Here is a 20,968-nt window from a genome sequence, read left to right on the forward strand (position 1 = left end):
ACTACTCCGAGAGGTGTGCAATTTTCTCGAGCAAACGGAGAACGATCGTACGCGATTATTAACAATATATATATATATATATACGGAAGGGGAGTGGACCGTTTGAATTTCTAACTGCAGTTTTCCGTGAAATTCTGGAACGTCGGCTGCGCGGCCGAGCAGGTTAATCGGGCATTAATCGTTACGATCCCGTGGCGCCTGGCACGTATTTATCCTAACGGGAGAATCACTAATAGTCGTTGCGGTGAGCAATCGCGGACTGCCGCGGACAGGTACAGTTATACAGAGATAAGACCACCTCGAAGAATCTCGCTGTCGCGGCAGCACGGGTTCGCGTGTCGCCGGAATTTCACGTAATTCGATTGATTATTTTTTCTCTATTCGTTTCTTCCCTTCTCTGGAACCTTCGTTTCTTTTTTTCTCTTCTCTCGACGAATGGAAATTTTCTAGAAATTTCATCATGTATGTTTCCTCTCGATTTTTTTCTCTCTCGAAGAATGAACATTCTCTAGAATTGCCGTTTTTGTTAATTCTCTGGAGATTCTCCAGAAGCTAGCTTTCCTCTAACGCGCTGCAATATATCTCCTTTCTAGAATTGCGAAGTGAATATTTTAGGACGAAGATTCTTGGATACTTTTATAGATTTATGCCGTTACTTAAAAAAAAACATACGGAAACTATCCAAAGTATTCTATTTATTATTATTACAGTATCTAGTAGGTGAAACAAACGCAAACAGAATGAAAAACGAGTGGAATTACGTTCACGAAGATACGAATTTGCAGAAAGATAATTGATCTTTCACACTAAATAATTGGTAACGAAAAGCTCTAACTCTCCTTCATTTTCTATGGAATAAAAATCTTTCTGAACTGCGAAAGTAATATTCTGAATTATGGATTGTAATTTATTTTGTATACAGAATTGATGATGAAAAGGTGTTTCGTGAAATTGATGGAGTGGTGGGCGTATTTTGTAGCGCGATGATCGCTACAACTGCGGCGACTTGTGAATTCGAATTGGAAATTTAAAATTCAGATTTGATTTCAGAATTGAAAGTTTCTTCAAGAGCGTGCTTCTTGGAAAAGCCCACATTTTAGGCGTTCAGAATACTATTTTACATATCATTCGTCTCTACTCGCTGAAGTGATGTTACAACCTGTTTCACTCTTTGGAACTCCCCGATCTTTTTCTCGAAATCGCGATCAAATCCAATCAGACCACACTTTTCTCTACAGTTAATCCTTTCATCTTCGATTCAGAAGCTATAACAATTTTATCATCACGCATTTATTAAAAATGATTAAATAATGCATTTATTAGAAATAATTAAATTATGCATTTATTAAGAATAATAATGATTGATATCACGAGTCTGAAGATTCTGTGAATATAAAGTAAAAATACAACCTGCCGTTTACATGAACATTTAAATTTATATTAGATACATGAATTATCAAGATTATAATATGAATTATCAGCAACCATTGGCCAAATTTATTTTCATTGCGACAATCATAACATAGCTTTACAACAACAGTCAAAATTGATTGAATCCACCGAATCAGAGTTCTTCAATAATCAACAAATTCGATTCATTTTGTCTACATAAAACGTGAAGGAGATCTTCGCTGTCTTCAGACAAACCGTTCGCTACAGAATTGAAACCAAATTTACAAATATCCGATACTCCGAATACTCTACTACCTTTAAGCCTTCGTATTTTCCACAATTCTACGTGTCGTTCGCTACGAGGTTCGATCAAATCGATATTTACAATAAACTGTCAAGTGGGATTAAATTTCGTTCGAATACTTCAACGTTACCAGGAAACGCGCAACACGTTGAAACTGAAGAGTGGCCCGATTCGATGATCAGAGAAGACTCCCAAGACTATGCTCAACCACGTACTCGAGATCACCTGGCAAACAGTGGAGGACACGTTACGCGAGATGAGTCATTCGCGATGGACGAAGATGAAGAAGACGAAGAAGAAGAAGAAGAAGGATCGTATGTTTGTCGAGGGAACCTCTCGAGAAGGGTTGGTTCGCAGGTGGTTCACTCGCGTGGACCGGTGGACGAGCACGATGGACGCGTCGGTGCCGTTGGTGGTGATGTTGGTGGTGGTGTTACGGTAGGTTATGCCTTGCATTCCACAGGAGGTCGACGAACCGGGACGAACGCCTGCATGCGCGCCGCGCCGGCCACGTCGCTCGCTCCTGGCCACTGTCCGGTCTGCCTTGCCCTTTCCTTTCCTTTCCTTTCCTTTCCTTTCCTTTTCCTTTACCTTTACCTTTACCTTTACCTTTACCTTTACCTTTACCTTTACCTTTACCTTTACCTTTACCTTTACCTTTACCTTCCCTTCCCGCGTTCTCTCTTTTCCCTTTCTTTTCGTCCTTTCCTCGAGAGCTCTCCGCGACCCTGCCTTCGCGACACAACACTTCCTTGTCCTTTTGCTTCTTCCTCTGGCTGCTTCTCTGTGAAAGCATCCTCCGTTGTTCTTCGTTTTGGCTAAGACGGAGCGTCTAGGACTGTTAGTACTGAGTTTTAGGGCTGTCATCTTTTCCTTTTCGTTTGTAACAGTTCAGTGTAACAGCTCTGACACAAGATGGTTAGAGTGGACGATTCTTAGAGTTATCGACGACTAATAGATATGAAATTTATCACCAAAAGATATTTTATTTATGTACATTTTATAAGTAATTAAAAATTGGCTGGAAGATATTACTGTGGCTATAAGTTTTTTTTGGAACAAATTCGTTTAAGTGATTGGTAGCATTTCTGAGTTTTTACCATTCGTCTTTCTTCTTTTTTTTTTTTTTCTTTGGTGGAAAATTCTCCGTTATTTACTATCTTCGGTATTATAAAATAGAAAATATTTAGTTTGAAATAACTGGATAATTGTGGGTGAATAGTGTTTGAGAATCTCAGCAAGACAGACATTTTTATCGCCTTTCGAAGGATTTAGAATCATCGAGTATTTTATTTAATATACAATCTCTGTTTATATTTAGTTAGAGTACTAAACTCATACTTCCTTTATTATTCCTCAAGACAATATGCTTCGGCTGACTTAATATTTTCTTAATTTTTTTCTTAAATTTTTTAAATCTCATCCTCATGTTTACCAACATTCGTTTCCATTCACATCCATCAGAAATAAAATTGTCACTCTCGTTCCGCAAAAATCAGACACTCCAGAGTCGCTGCAATTTCAGTTCAAGCCACTCAATTCTTATATTATTGACAAAGTGAGTGGGAAAATTTATACGATTATATGGCATTAGCGTCAAGAGACTAGAAGGATTAGTTAAATCGTCATCACGACAGGTGGAACGATTACTTTCTAGGAACGATCGCGGGTTTTAACCATGCGCGGAATACTAGAAACTTTCAGCCACGGAATTTCGCGGAATTTCTCCTCCTCGAGACGCTTTTATTATTCTCCGTGAACTCTCGACATTTTTTTATTAGCCGCGATCGCCGCGTAGCGTGTGTACCTTTCTTGCGTGTCGTCTTCGAAGAGATCGTCGACGATCGTCGCGCGTTCCCCGCGTGTCGGGCGAAAGTGTCGGCGGTTTCTTCTAATGAAGCCGCGAGTCCAGTTTTTCTACGTTCGTCCAACTGTCCAACTGTTCATCGTTCCATTATTTCCAATGTCCCCGCTAAACGTGCTCGATCGTTTCTAATTTGTAATTCTTTTGCTTTTAAATATTCCTCCGCCTCTAAAGATGCGATCAAATTTAGACTTAGAGGGATAGATGTAAGAATGTCAAGCTGAAGATTCATCGCCATTTTTGCTTAAATATTTATATTCAATGGGATAGCTTTTCAGCTTATAACGAAAGTTTTTACTAGCAAATTATATATAAATTGATATAATTTTTTGTATATTAAAATATTCCTAAATTCTTCTTAAAATTGAACAGTGTAGGAAATTTCAGGCAATTTTCAAGTTTCGTCGCAATTATAAATAGCAACACGATGTCCTTTGCTAATAATATTCACAACTATTTCTCTTCGATCAATCTTTTTTTTTCAAAATACCCAGTTTCTCTGAAAATTCAATGATCAGCAGCAAAAGCCCTAAAATTCGACAGTAGAAGTTTAAAATATTGATACAGGAAATCTAAGACGTTGAAAAATGTACTAAAATATCCCTAAATTCGCCAAAAAGCAGACGAGTTTCGTCGCAGTTTCTGATAAGCTTGGAATAATGATAATCACGAGTAACAGAACTTGCTATGACTCTGAATGCTCGTCTATTTTTATTTGGAAAAAAATTCCAATAAAATTTAAAGTTTGAATTATGTAAATTTCTAGAGACGTCGATAATGCAATTGTCTCTTTGGCGAAAGTAGTCGTCGATCTCTTGCTCTCTCTCGCGTTCTGCTCGTAGTTAGACGCGATCACGTCAGTTTCCAGAGTTTCCAGCGTGGTATGAAAACTTTGCGCGGCCAACCAGACACCAGAGGGTTGTGCAGGTTACGCTAATTACACCGATTGTCCGGCTAATTGCAGCGATTTAGCCGAGTTCTCGGCAGCCGGTGGCGCAGCTTGCTCGAAAACGTCGGTGAAAACGTCGAAACCGCACGAACGTGACGCTTTCTCCGTGAAAAGCACCGCGACAATTCGATTTCCACTCGGTGAAAATCGTCGAACTAACGTATCGCTCCGTGGGAAAAAAAAAATTTGTCGCGTCGATGTTTCCTTTTGTCTTGTGTCTCTTTTCGCAGTTTTTCACAGCTAGAATTACCAGATTGAATAAAAATAATAACAATAATAATTTTAATTATGGTGTAATATTAAAAAAATAATTTTACAATAAATAATATTAATGACAGTTATTATTACGCGATGTTTTAATATAACGAATTATTACTCGTTTATTTGTATGTTGGATTTTTACAAGTGTCAACTAACATAACACTGATGTTGAAAATATTCGATACTGTGTCGAAAGGCATCGACTGGAGATAACCACGACGATCACTCACAATCAGAGAGCATCTCGCAAGCTGAGAACACTGGCTTTCAGGAGATATAGGTGAATTATTCGTGATCGTAGGATGTGTACTGTTAGGATAATTGGAAGGAGGACCGAGACGAGGCGACTTTCTCTCCCTGTGTGTCGTCCGTAAAGAGGCGTCGATAAGAAGCGAATAAGAAGAGGGAAACGTTTGACGGTGAAAGGCCACCACGGAATTAATCCGAGATAATGATAGCTGGTTGGGAAAGAACTGGCTCGACCGGAGGGAATCCAGATTTTCCCGGTGGCAAAAAAACAGGAAAGGCGACTTTCTTAAATCGTCGACCTCGCCATTTCGCTTCTTTCACTCGGTATAATTTTTTTTTTTTTTTTTCTTTATCTGAACAGAGTGACGTTGATGGACGTAGGTGTTGTCTAGGCAGATTTTGATCGAGGAGAATCAGATCCGGATTTCTTTAGTGATCGATGAGTTTGAGCTTGAATTTTATTAATATCATTCGCGCTTCAGTTTCTCATTAGTTAGAAATCTCAGAAAGCGATTAAATGTTGTGAAAAATTAATTATTGTGCAGACGTAGTTTGTTATTGTCGCGTTTTTTTTATAGAATTTATAGAATTTATAGAATTTTTATAGAATTTATAGAATTTTTATAGAATTTATATAGAATTTTTATAGAATTTATAGAATTATAGAATTTTTATAGAATTTATAGAATTATAGAATTTATAGAATTTATAGAATTTCATAGAACAATATTAATTTGTGTTTGATGGACTTGATTTGATGCTAGCTCCAAGTTCGATTCAACATCTCTTATCTTTCGTATCTATTTCAATTATAACACCATAACTTAAATATTAATTATTCCCATTTTTAATCATCATTTCGTATCGAAATACTTGTATCATCAAGTGGTATAGGCGATGAACCTTAGAAGATTTAATAAAATTTGATTCGTGTGTTAGGAATTAGTCACGGATCTATGTACATTAAACTCTCGATCACTGTCATGGACAAGCACCGTAATCGGTCACTATAAATCCAAATAATTAATATTAATTGAACGTCCCTTTCTCTCTCTCTCTCTCTCTGGCCCGACTCCTTACAAATTTCCATCGCAGCAGTTTACCTGGTCCGAGTTATCACGACGCGAGATGATTATTAGACGGTTGATCCGTCCTACGCGAGACTCGCACGATCTCGTAATTATCGCGTGGCTATTATTGCTCTTAATTAGCTTAATTGTCGCGCGGGGAGTAAAGGGACCGTTCTAAGGCCGTGAGGCACGCGGTTTCAGCCGCTGCTTTCGACAGGATACTTTCACGATTGCACCCTTTTGTCGGCGGCCGGTGCAATTAATTGGATGGCCGTAGGAACGATAAAAGGAAATGCCATTCCCTTTTCCGGTGATCAACGGATCCTCTATCTAATGGAGCCTCCCATCCTCGAACACGCTACTGATAAATAATTAATTCCATCTCTCTGTTTTATCTTCTCTCTCTCTCTTTCTCTCTCTCGAACAATTGTTATCATTTAGGGGTTTTCCTGTCTCGCCGTGACCGGGTCATTCGAATCTTGTTCCTTCTTCGTTGCATCTGTCTTGGAAATTATACGCTACCAGTAAATGTATTTGAATACTCTGATATTTTGTTGTACAATAACGATCGCGTCAGCGTATTGTGGTGTGAATAATAATATATATTAATATAATTCATTGTGTATATTAGTATATGTTAGTATATTCAGTGTGTATGTTAGTATATGTTAGTATATTTGTATATTAATGCATTCATCTGATTTTTGTTGTATCAGCATGTTAATGATTTTGTAGATATATATTGTATAATACGTGATTATAATATATTTATAGATAATGTAATATAATATAATATACATGTGTACTTATACATAAGAATGTTAATAAGAATATTAGTACGAGAATATTCTTGTTATTAATATATTGTCATTAACGTATTAATATATACGAGCAGTAGGTACACTCATGTACAATATATCAAAATATACAAGTACGTGTATGTCTATTTGACGAAATTTAAATTGAAACGAGAATTTCATTCCTTAAAGCACGCATCGGAAATTTAGACTGCGAAGTGTTTCGATTCTCGAATTGTTCTACGATGAAAAAAAAAAAAAAAAAAAGAAGGCAAACATAGCTGTGTATAAACTAGCGCGAACTTTGTTGTCACGAAGGAGCCCTGTACGCTGTATAACGAATGATCGGCGATCGTTGAATTGCAACGAGGAGAATGTAGATGACGCGACAAGAAGAAACGTAAAAATCGCAACTATCCGTTTCCGTTTCCGTTTCGTTCGCGAGTGAAAACTCCCCGAAGCAGGGTGCACGATGTCGAATTACGGCCGATTACGATCGCCTGTTCGCCGCTTCCAACCACGCCGCGCATTTCACAGTTGTTGCCCGTAATGAGCCTTTTATTTATTGGCGGACAATTTAGTAGACGATAAATAACCGGCCATGCGGGGCAGACCCCACGGGAACGCGGAATTCTTCGCCGCGTAGTGGAAAAGGCGCCGCGAGCGTTGGTCTTCTCTTCTCGGCAGCGGGAAATAATTCATCGATGAATGTATAATCGGCCGTAACGCGCGTAATACGGTCTGAGGATATTATACGAATGCGAGAAAGCTAGCGGTTGTCCGCCGATTTTTCAGAGTTCTGGTTAATAACACGGTAGCTTTCAGGTTCGTTTGTCACGTTCTTGAAGGGAGCTCGGTGTTTCAAGCTTGTAGAAGTATATACGATAGTAGATACGACAAATTTTTCTTGCGTTGAATAGTTTTACAATAATTTCTCGAATCTTCCTGATTGTGTTGTTCTGTGTTTGCGAATATCGCTATTAAATTTGTATGTTTTCACTTCTTCAATTGTTTTATTTTGTTTTATTTCTGCATTATTATAGCACCACATCATTATAGTACGTTATTATAATACTATATTATATACTATATTATATTATATTATAGTTTATATATTACAGTTCTATTATAGTGCTTTATATTATATTATGGTACATTATTAGTATATTTATAATATATTATAGTTTATATGTTACAGTTCTATTATAGTACTTTATATTATATTATAGTACATTATTAGTATATTTATAATATATTATAGTTCATATATTGCAGTTCTATTATAGTACTTTATATTATAGTATATTATTAGTATATTTATAATATATTATAGTTCATATATTGCAGTTCTATTATAGTACTTTATATTATATTATAGTACATCATTAGTATATTTATAATATATTATAGTTTATATGTTACAGTTCTATTATAGTACTTTATATTATATTATGGTACATTATTAGTATATTTATAATATATTATAGTTCATATATTGCAGTTCTATTATAGTACTTTATATTATATTATAGTACATCATTAGTATATTTATAATATATTATAGTTTATATATTACAGTTCTACTATAGTACTTTATATTATATTATAATACATTACTAGTATATTTATAATATATTATAGTACATTATACTATATTATAGTACAGGTATTAGTATATTAGTATATTTTACATTATCAATATATGTACATTATTAGTAATAGGGACAATATCCACAAATAATAATATCGTTTCTCTCAAATTTAATATTGCCATCTAGTGACAATAATTGAAAAAAATAATTTAAATAGAATAAAATTTTTTATTACATTATGGGTGTCCTTGATACCACATTATTAGCGTATTTGTTTTATTCTTTTACATTGTTAGTACATGATAATTGACAGAAAACTGTCACCATTATATTCTTAATTTTTCTCGTCTTGAATGTCTTTGAATTAGAAAGAGAGAGAGAGAGAGAGAGAGAGAGAGAGAGAAAAGGGAGGATTTGCGAGTACCGTGGGCCAAATCCAGTCGGAATCGAGAGATCGTCGCGCGCCTTTCACTCGGCGCGATTCTCTCTCTTGGCGCGCGTCGTCTTCCACCCGGTACTCACAAAAGGTTACATTTACATGCGGCGACGCGCTTCGTCGTCGGCATGTCATTGTCTTCGAGGTTACTGCCATCGGCACGTGCGAGGAGAATGTCGAGTGCTCTTACACGAGGGGTGCCATTGATTGAAAACGAGCACGTGCACAGCCGTGGCTCGTCTCGCGCTCCGTGCTCGTTGTTTTCCAACGTAGAAAACGAAACTGGTCTCGGCCAACTCTTTCTCTTTCTCGCGCGCTATAACTCGTTGCAATTCGTCGCTAACTCCTGCGTGGAAAAGTCGCTGTTCCGTTCTACGATGGAGCTTTAGCTATTCTTTGTCAAGCTTGTTCTAACGGAGTTTTCTCGTGTCGCGTTCTCATTCACCGAGAGGAGACGAGTTGAGTCGTTCGAGGTGGACGAGTGGTTCGTCGAGAGCGACGCGTTGTAAGAACGTCGATTCTTGAACGACTATGTAAATGGATTCTTAAAAGTTTGTAGTACATCGAGGAACACGGCAGATTTGTTATGGCATTATTTCAAAGCATTGACACGGCGATCAAGTTTGCCTTGAACGTATACGTACGTACATTTTGTGACGTGTTGCTCGAGCCTGTGAACCACTCCGTTTCCGATTAATGCGAATTTTATTTTTATTGCTCGACGTTTCGTTTCGTGTATGGAAGGGAATAAATTTGTTTCCCGTACGAGGTAATTTCTCCGAAGCAAATGATAGAACGATGTTCCAGTGATGAAACGTTATCATTGATATCGTCGACCAAAATGTTCTTTTTCACGCGAGGAAAATTAGTTAGTCAAAGGTGACTAAATTTCTAATTGTCGAAGAGGCTGAAGTCGAAAATTGCAAATTTTGTTCAAAACCTCGGCACATACAAGAAACATATATTCGCGTCGAGCATTTTACTGTGAAAAATGAGTTATTCCTCCGAATATAAACAACCAATAAATAACTGCTAAGATCCTCGAACAACGACACGTAGACGAAAAATCCATTTCTACGAATCTGTTCTCTGAAAGATTCTCTGAAAAATTACGAGTTGACAGTTCCAAAGGTGAACAAAGTTGCGACAAAATGGAGATCGCTCGCCAACCGACGATTTCACCGAGGAAACGTAAACGTTTTCGCAACGAGGTGCGAGATCGCCGCCACGCTTTCGGGATAAGACGAGCTCGGCTCGTTAACCCGGAGCTATTAATCGACTTAACGGCCAATAACCGCCGTCAGTCATTAATTTAGCGGGCCCGCGACGCGAGACACCGCCAGGGGAGCGGATTAAAGGCGCGTTCAGGTGTGGACGAGGCAGAGAACGAAGCAGAGAGAGAAAGAGAGAGCAGCGCCTCCAACCTTCGACGCCACGCGTAATTGGGATTAATTAAGTGGAAAGCGCGAATTAAATTAACGGTTCGGCGTCGAATGGAATCGCGTTGCATAACGAGCCGCGGAGGAAGGTGGATCCCGCGGACAGGATCCGAGCCGTGAAGGATGGGAGCGATCTTCCCGCTCAGAGCCGGCTAAACGACGATAACGCGTAACGTAATACAATGTGAAATTTGTTCCAGCGATACCAAGACGCTGGGAACGATCGTTGTTCGAATTCAGTTTCTGTTATTCGAATGTTATTTCGTCATTTACAAACGTGAATCGAATACTCGCTCGTCTAACTTTTTGGTAATTTTTTGCCCATTTATGGAAACAAATATGACGCGTTGGCTAGAAGTCCTAAAGTTTCTATAAACAGTTCACTGCATACGAAAGCAACGTGCACAATGGCAGTTTTTAATAACGAGTTGTACAGTGATGATACAAGAATAATATATAATCTAATATAATGTAATTTGTGATATTATGAAAATATCATATTATATAATCTCGTGTTATATATTATGAAAATACAATGCAAGAAATATAAAATTTATGTAAATCTACTCTTGTTACTGCCAATATTAAAATACGTGGATAATGGACCTAATGAAACCTCCATATCTAATTTTTGTGTGCTACTCTAGGCTCTCAGAAAATGTAAAACTTCTTTACATATCTGATTCTTTATTGATATTTCATAATTTTTGATCATTCAGTGATTCAAATAATTTACCCCAATATATATGTACGTGTGAATTATATAAATCATAGAGGCAATAATATAAATATAACATAATAAACAATATATAATCGTTGTAACCTTATTAAGTTCTACTAAGCTAAGTTTTCCATTGATCGGACCCAATTACACCATCTAGTCGTCTTCGACGAGCGTAATCGCCTCGTTTTCGACTTGATTGCGCCAACAACGACGAAGGGGAAGGCTGTTGCATTAAAAATGACGCCGAGTTCCAGACAAACCAAGCTTCGCTGCCCCAGGTTGGTCGACCAGAGACCGTAGAATTTAGTCGCCGGTCGCGGATGATAAAAATCGCGTGAAATTCCTCCGTTCTCTCCGCGGAAAATTCCGAGGCAATTTCCAAGCGAGGCGTCCGCGTTTCTGCGCGGCGCTGCGGGGTGCTTCCAGGCTGCAAACGCGACCTTATTTAGCGCGCCAAGAATTCCAGGTCCCCTTCCGCCCAGGCCAGGCTTCCAGCTTCGGCACCGTGCCAAAGTATTCGCCCGCAAATTCCATGGGAATTCGTTCGTTCCCCTGGAATCACCTTGTTTCCCTCGGCTGCATACTACGAATCATGAGAACGTTGTTTCCTGGTTGAGTTCGAGATTTATCCGGCGGTGAAATGAATTTATAAATCAATGGATTTATTTGTTATTTTATGTTTACTTGGATTGGATAATGGCTTGAAGTTTATATTTATATTATATTTTATATTTATATTTATTTATATTTATATTATATTTTATATTTATATTTATTTATTTATATTTATATTATATTTTATATTTATATTTATTTATATTTATATTATATTTTATATTTATATTTATTTATTTATATTTATATTATATTTTATATTTATATTTATTTATATTTATATTATATTTTATATTTATATTTATTTATTTATATTTATATTATATTTTATATTTATATTTATTTATATTACATTTTATATATATATTTATTTATATTTATACATATTTTATATTTATATTTATTTATATTACATTTTATATTTATATTTATTTAAATTTATATTATATTTTATATTTATATTTTAATATTTCGTACGTATGTTTTATCTTTATATATTCTCACGTGCATAAAATTTAGACGTGATCGATATTACGAACTTGAGAATATTGTTGAATATACTATGAACTTTGAGAATATTGTTGCCCGATTTAATTTGAGATTTGTGTCTTTCGTATTTGGTTTTAGAGTAATTGTTTTGAGGGTGAAATGAATTTATTAATCAATGGATTTATTTGTTATGTACGTTCATTTGTGTTTATTTGGATTGTATAATACCTTGAAGTTATTATTTCATGTACGTGGAATTTTGTATGTTTTATTTTATACTGTCGTGCAAAGGACATCAAAATTTGCAGACGCTCGATCTTGGTTTAATTTGAATTTTATACGTAGCTCGTTCGTTTCTGTTTTTAGGGTAATTCTTTTGGAGACGAAGTAGAGTTAGATTGGATTTAAAATTTTAGATATGTGAGATATCTCAAATGTGTTACAATTATAACATGACTTACAATGTTATATCGAAGTTTAGAATAATATACCACAATTATATCATGACTTATACTATATTAGAGATTCTCTCAAGGATTTCCTGAATTTTAAGAAATCTTGTCAAAAAGAAACTTTCTATTCTACAAACATTTATAAATTTCTGTTACACTGTTTTTAAAAAAACTTCCACCAATTGCTCAAACTTCTAATATTCGCTGGAAACTAGATAAATGGAACAAAGTCAAACTATAAAATCGTGCTGGGAGATCGTATTTTGATAATTATTTTGTCCAAAATGAACAAGCGTTCTTACGTGCAGATTATTTTCAATTTCCTGAGATACACTTTGCTAAGCAAAAACGGTGCGAGGATTAAATAGAGATTATCGATACACCACGGGACAAAGAGACAAGACACTCTATGTGTTCTTACGTTGTGTATAAACTAAACTAGCACTTATAACATCAGTATCCTTGGCTGTGGATTACACGTGTAGCACGTTGAATGTTGTTTCTCAGAAATTTCGTAATTTCTCAGAAATATAAAACCGAAAATGTAAATACTGCGCGGCAGGCAAGATCGAACAAGAATATTTATGCTCGTCAGTCGTACGGGAGCCATCGAAAGCCTAACATTCGTGCGAAATACAGTGAATTAGTGAACACTAGAACCACCAAAGTGGTCGAAATCACCAATTTCTAATTTCTTCGCGTAATTTCTCGGACTCGCAACGTTGCGTTTTTTCAGAGATTCGAATGATTCTTGTAAAACATACGAATAAAAGTTGGCGTTCATTGTCGTGTTACAAATTTTTTCCATGCATTCTAATATCTTTGACTCAATTTTTACTACCTTGGTACTACTCGGTGGTTCTAGTGTTAAGTTTATTGATGAAAAGAGGTTCAATTTAGACGAATCTGGTGCCTGTCATCACGAAAGGAGTTACTACTTCCGATTCGTCGATCCATGATGAGGCGTTGGTTATTGAGGTAAGAGGGAAATAAAATTTATTGCGAGGAAATTAAATGGTAAGAAGTATATTGAAACGATCGACGAACGAATTGGCGAACGAATTTCTGGAAATAAGTACATTATTCTTAACCTAATAACGATAACGACTGTTAGTCGTTTGCGAACGAAGAAATTCGCGTTTTAAAACTATTTGCAAATATTAACGAAATATTAAAAACTGTAAAAGAGAGAATCATTAAGAAACAATCGTGTATAAATTTTTGTCTCAATGGCTGGCGTTAAATGCAAAGAAGAGGTATCATACTAAGTAACACGACAATCACACAGTTATCAAATTCGTTTCTTTTGCTTCTATCGTATTTCCATTTCCTTTTTGACATCGCAATATATATTACAGAAAGTTCAGTTTATGTCACACATGTTGATGAAAGTACTGCGTAAAAATTTCTATCGTTTGCTTCAATCATTTTTTAGAGTGTGCTACTTCCTTGTCCCTCGTCGGGGGTGTACTCGTCAAGTCAGAATTGAGAGATTTCTCTGGAATCGTGGGATAAAGTTTCCCAATACGGTTCTCGGTATTGCTTTCTCCAATTATTTATTGCCACACGGTGGGGAATGTCTAATTTTGATTGATACCACGCGGTAGTCGAGCATCGGAAAGGTCGCCTCGTTAGGATATTCCGTGCAGTGTGATTCGTCGTTGCGTAACCGCAGCTCAAGGTGGTACGTGCTACGTTTCTCGCGTGTCACGCTTCTACGTCCGGGATCTTCGGCAATGTCCTTTAACCTCTTGTCTTTTACGTAACTATCAGCACGAGGCGAAGAAGCGTCTTGGTCGCTCATCAGTGCCGGGCAACGTGCAAATCAGGCTGGATTGAAATCACAGTCCACAGGCCATTTTAACGACGTCGCGTCGTCCTCTCCGTTGAAAGGTATTACATATACGCGGCTCCATTAAACCAACTGTTATCGCGTTTACATAAACTTCAACCTTCGACGTATATCCTCTTCGAACCTTCGTGCCTCTGATGATTTATTTCCGAGACGATCGTTGGAATGTTTTTTGCTCGAATGTCCGCGAGATGTAGGACAAATTGTGGTGAGAAACTTGTTCAACCGCTAGGAATATTTATGAAGTTAGATTGTTCGCGAAACGTTAGGACAAATCTTATTTAGCATTAGGAAGAAATGAAATTATAAAGCTCGTGTCATGCCTGATGAAGAATTTTGTTATAGTAAAATAGAAATATTATTATTATAGTGTATTAGTATTATTCGTGAGATGATAAAAAGTTTGTTCAACTTGTTTATTAAAGAATTGTTTGATAAATCGTTCAAAACTTTAAAAATGCGTTGTTGCAATTCTATAAAAAAATTACTACTTGTTATTTTTATTATTCCGTTTACGAATCACACTAATTAATTTGACTGTGCAATTAATATAATGCAAATTAAATGTAATTTAAATATGCTTCCACGAAATTTTTTATCTATCGTTCTTCTTTTTAATTGACTCGATGGATCGTTTAATTATTTAATGTCATTTATTTATTTGAATTTTTCAGAAACTCTCTCTCTCTCTCTCTCTCTCTCTCTGTCTGATTCTTTATTCCAATTTCGATCGATTCTCACAATCAGAGGATTCTCTCACAACTTTCTCGTTCCCCAATTACACCTCACTCTTAAACATTTCATGCGCAGAATACATATCCTTACCATGTGCAATCAATCATCATCATCATCATCATCATCATCATCACGTGGCACACATTATGCATTCTCACCTCTTGCTAGAACAGGTCGTTATTCACATATATATATATATGTATATATTCTTAGTTTGATACAAGTTAGATATATTAGTTTTGCATTAGATATTAAATATTGTATCGTGTGTGTTTACACGAATATATATGATTTGTATATTTTGAAATTATTACAACGGCCGGCTCTAAAACTTTAATAGTTTATTGGAGTTATTGACGACTAACAAGTCATCAACACATATTTTATTTATGTACATTCTAAGTAATTAAATATTTTATTTATGTACATTCTAAGTAATTGAAAATTGGCCAGGAGATATTCCTCTAACTATAGATTTTTGTTGGGACAAATTCTAAAATTCTGTAAAAGAAAAATTGTACAAGTACAGAGAATAATAACTGTATATATGTATATAGAATGTCTTTGTAATTAGTGATACAATTAAGTAAAGGATGTTTCTGCAGAAGTTGGAAAGAAAGAATAAAATTTATTCGTTTAAGGCTACGTTTTCAAAAAAAATTATTAAATTGTACTTAAATTATCATATTGATTCAATAAATTTTTCCCAATGTTGTTTGACTAATCTCGTTGTACTTTCTCTGTTTCAGGTAAGTGTCCAAGTGGTTTACGTTTATGTGTTTATCTGGTGTATGCACCGTGAGTATGTACCATGCTATGTTTACGAGATTTATTTATATCTTAATATTTCGTTATCTAACCTTCATGGTCGGCAGCCAATAAAAAGAAATCGTACTTCAATCTTCAAGATTATGACTCGTGTAGTCGTGAAAAATTTTCAGAGACATTTGAGATAACTTTCGTAATTTTTAAAAAAGAAACTATCATCACCCGTAATGTACAAAGTAGAGTTGAACATAGCAGCGAATTATTTCCACTAATTTATCATTTCTGTCGGAGAAAAAAACTTGAAAAAAGTAACTTTACTTTGGATTTCCAAGTCAAATCAATCATTCGCGAATAATCTTTCGTTTGAATTAATTCCTCGAAATGAAATAACAACTAACTCCAGCAGAGGGTGAAATTCAATAAAATCAGAGCTTGAGTTAAGAAATTACAAAATACAAAATAAAGCAAAAATTCATTTCAATAATCAAACAATGATATAATTTGCTTCGATTAAAGTAAAATTATTTCAAAACTACATTGATTAATTCAAGCAACGACTGTACATTATTCGTGTGATCGTTTCTCAGATAATTCAAACAAGACGATCTCGCGAATCAGAATTGTTAAAACAGAGCGTTTTACGCTTCGAAGTAAAATTTCCTTCTTCATGAAATTGCAACAACAGTTCGAAATGATCGACAACCGTTGTCAATCTTTGTCGATTATTTAAAAAGGAATTCGCGATGACGAAAAGAAAAAAAGAAAAAAGTCATTTCTTACAAAGCAGATCGATCCATGTCGGTTTATAATGAACAGGTTAGGAAATACTGTTCCACCGCTGCGTTCCGTGTAATGGCAGCGAACGGTGGCAAGATGCAAATACGACGGGTGGTAAAAAATCAAGGTACAGGCAATTGCCGGCATTCTTTATAGGGGCGAAACTAGCCGGGCGTTGAGCCGCCCGGTGAAAAGTGGCCCCTTATCTGTCCCTAGGTGGACAGGGCGAAGAGCCAGGGGTCGTTATCGCGGCAGGATGTCCCGCGGGAGGACACGATCTAAGTAGCAAAGTGTGTAAGGCATGTCGAACTATCGATTGGCCGACGTATCGTCGACAACGGGAGGTCGATACGCACCGGGTCCCCGTAGTTTACAAGCCGGGCGACCCGCGCGAATCGTTGATAAAGGAACGACACTTTGGAAAAAGAAGAAGGCGGCTATCGCGCTACTACCGTTAATTGAGGATACACGGAAAAGCGCTACTTAACGATTCAGATTAAAGGAACGCGTTTTTCTACTCGGACGAAACTCGAGAAATTCCTCGAACGGATACATACCGGCCCTGTGGCTCGGTTCCCTCGTTTCTTCTGAGATGCACGAAAAAGATCGCCGTCCTGCTGGGAATGATACTTGACGCTAGACCTATCGATGATTGGAGCAAACTGAAATTTCCATTAAAAAAAAAAAAAAAAAAAAAGAAAAAAAAATAGAGAAACTTTATATAATACGATGGAGAATGTTCTCGTGCAAGCTTTTATTTATACATTTTACGAAAAACTACTTGAAACACATTTCTAACGAAAAATTTACTCTCATAGTTTTAGTTTGTTAACTGGGTAGAATTTGCATACGGACGTCGAGTGGGATGGAATGATTGTGAAGTGAAGTTGAAATTATGATGGATCAGCACGTATTAAAGTTCTCCGATTTTGGAAATTCTTCTTCAGACGCGTGGCAGGTTCTTCGATCTCAACTTTTACAACTATTTCGTTCCCTATGCCGGTCGTTACACTGCTCGTAACGGAGCGATCCTCGCGGGATCGTTCCCTCCGGTGGAGAAAGAACGAGGGATTTCATTCACGTTCGGTCGTCAAGCAGCGCCGTCCCGAGTTTTCGTAATATTCCGTTGCGTAACATGGCTCGGTTTCGAGCGATGTTAGCCGAGTTACAGCCAGCAGCCGAGCAAGAGTAATCCGATCGGTGGCGTTTTATTAAGGCTCGGAGTTGTACACGCGTGTACGACGTACCTGCATCGCTTCGCGCCTCGCGACTCTTGTTTACAGTTCTCGCGAAACGCGGATTACGAGCGATGCTTGTACACCGGAGATTTCTGCATAAACGAGCAAACGCTGCCTGCACCGTGGTTTTTATTAACGAAACAACGGGACTTAGTTATACAAGTGGTTATAAAGTATTTTCGCGTTCCACGCTCGAACGTGGTTTCAGAAATCCTCCTTTTCACTTTGGAGCGGATCATCTCGCTTGCTTTCCGTTTCACTGAGTTACGCAGACACGTAGTCGAAGATTTCGCGAGGAGTTTCTTAATTGCTTTAATTTAGTATTTATCTCAATTTTAATTTAATTTATTTCAATTATTTTAATTTAGTAATTATTTCAGTTTAATTGTTCATTTTAATTTAATTTATTTCAATTATTTTAATTTAGTATTTATTTCAGTTTAATTGTTCATTTTAATTTAATTTATTTCAATTATTTTAATTTAGTATTTGTTTCAGTTTAATTGTTCATTTTAATTTAATTCATCTCAATTATTTTAATTTAGTATTTGTTTCAATTTAATTGTTCATTTTAATTTAATTTATTTCAATTATTTTAATTTGGTATTTGTTTCGATTATTTTAATTTAGTATTTGTTTTTTTTAAATTTAACATCGTCATGGTGACTCAGTTTTAAACGATCAAAGTATTTTTTTTTTTTGGTGTCAAATTATCACAGTGAAATTTACCACATCTAGACTTAATTAAATACCGTTTCAAATGCCGTGATTTATTTTATTTATTTTCATTCGTCATCAACGAATTGAATTCAATTAAGAGATAGAAATGAAGAGCCAACAATAGTGAAGCAAAATCTGTCGACAATAAAATAGTAAATTTCGATTCCATAATTCAAAAAAAAAAAAAAAAAAAAAAAAAAGAAGGAAAAGAAATAGAAAGGTGGTAATTGGTCGGTGATGTTCTCGTGACCAAAGAAAAGGGATACATACGTGTACGAATCATAATTTGCAGTGACAAACCTTTGTCCACGAGCGTGTCCAATAAATCCCAATACAATGGCGTAGTCCGTTCGTACGGGACCCCATTACATTACTCCTCGCGCCGCGAGGACAATGCTCTAGCAACGGCATAGAAACAAAAGGACGACGATCGGAGAGAACCAGAACAGAAACGGAAAGAAGGCAACGGGTGCTTTAAATGCTTTTTGTTTTCTTCACAATTCTATGAACAGAAGCGTTCGATTTTCTCACAGTCGAGCATATCATCGATCGCCGCGAGAATGATTCTTTGAATTGGAATTATTAACACCAAGGCGTTTATGTTTATTTGCACGGGTACAGTTGCTCTTGAAAGTGTGATCGGACATTTGTAGGAATTTTTTCGAATTGCACAGATGTTTATATTATATCATTACGTTGTATCATTACCTGTATTAATCGTTCGTTCACCGTTATTATTAATTCGACAGAAAGTATTTGTTGGAATTTTTAAATCCTATTTCAGAAAGTAATTTGCGAAACACCACGCTCGAATGATAAATGTCAGTCACTGATTATCAAAGGTTACAATCGACAAATTACTTTTACGACATTTGCGTAACATAGTATGTTTTGTAATTTCTCTCGTGTACGTTTTCAGATTTTATGCATTAATCAAATTTGATTACGATTGTAATAGTTGCCTCTCGTATTGCAGTATTGATAAAATGCACTGTTCTGTAGTTCGAGAGACTCGACGCGACGCGCGAAAGCGTAAAAATCCGAATCGAACAAGCTGGCCGTGTGCTCTCTGGCGGTTTGATATATCGGTTCGATTTCTAATCTTCACTGCGCGCTTCCGGCCCCATAAAATATCATCGGCCGTACGTCACGGCCGAGCCGTGTCCGCCGCCTGTAATTGGTATCGCATCACGCGGCTTCCTTCCTTCGTCATCGTCCATGGCAGCCACGATCTGCATAGACGATTATGCGAAAATATCGGCCAACACATACGCCGTTCTATACGTATTACCGGACAGGATAAATGTGTCGCCGACTCGTGTTTTCTGATCGTTGATGATAAAGATCATTGGATGTCGATCGCAGAAAATGAATCATCATTAACGGATTAAATGTGAATTACGTAGACCCGATATCTTTCAGATACTAACAGTAGAATTACCAGAGTCGTCGAAACGATCTATTCGTAATTTTTCATAATTTGGAAATTACGTAGATTTGCAACGATGCAGACAAACTTTTCACAAAAGATATACAGCTTCTTCTTCCATCGTGTCGTCGATTTATCCCTTACAATCTCCGACTCGATATATTTCAAATACTAACGATAGAATTACCAGAGTCGTCGAAACGATCTATTCGTAATTTTTCATAATTTGGAAATTACGTAGATTCGCAACGATGCAGACAAACTTTTCAGAGAAGATACACAGCTTCTTCTTCGATCGTGTCGTCGACTTATCCCTTACAATCTCCGACTCGATATATTTCAGATACTAACGATAGAATTACCAGAGTTGTCGAAACGATCTATTTGTAATTTTTCATAATTTGGAAATTACGTAGATTCGCAACGATGCAGACAAACTTTTCACAGAAGATACACAGCTTCTTCTTCGATCGTGTCGTCGACTTATCCCTTACAATCTCCGACTCGATATATTTCAAATACTAACGATAGAATTACCAGAGTCGTCGAAACGATCTATTCGTAATTTTTCATAATTTGGAAATTATGTAGATTCGCAACGATGCAGACAAACTTTTCACAGAAGATACACAGCTTCTTCTTCAATCGTCTCGTCGATTTATCCCTTACAATCTCCGACTCGATATATTTCAAATACTAACGATAGAATTACCAGAGTCGTCGAAACGATCTATCCGTAATTTTTCATAATTTGGAAATTACGTAGATTCGCAACGATGCAGACAAACTTTTCACAGAAGATACACAGCTTCTTCT

The 20,968-nt window shown here is 36.5% G+C and overlaps 1 protein-coding gene across 1 annotated transcript in view; it reads left to right on the forward strand.

Moving 5' to 3' along the window:
- Positions 1–16,171, forward strand: part of LOC122531626 (protein outspread-like) — a 133,055-nt gene extending 116,884 nt beyond the window's left edge. Inside the window, exons 3-4 of the mRNA XM_043659675.1 lie at positions 15,970–16,022; positions 16,162–16,171. Of these exons, the coding sequence (XP_043515610.1) occupies positions 15,970–16,022; positions 16,162–16,171 (63 nt within the window). The remainder of the gene's footprint in view (positions 1–15,969; positions 16,023–16,161) is intronic.
- The last annotated feature ends 4,797 nt before the right edge of the window (positions 16,172–20,968 follow it).

The sequence above is a fragment of the Frieseomelitta varia genome, unplaced genomic scaffold (genome assembly GCF_011392965.1).
Source record: "Frieseomelitta varia isolate USP_RPSP 00005682 unplaced genomic scaffold, Fvar_1.2 scaffold_407, whole genome shotgun sequence".
Classification (NCBI taxonomy): domain Eukaryota; kingdom Metazoa; phylum Arthropoda; class Insecta; order Hymenoptera; family Apidae; genus Frieseomelitta; species Frieseomelitta varia.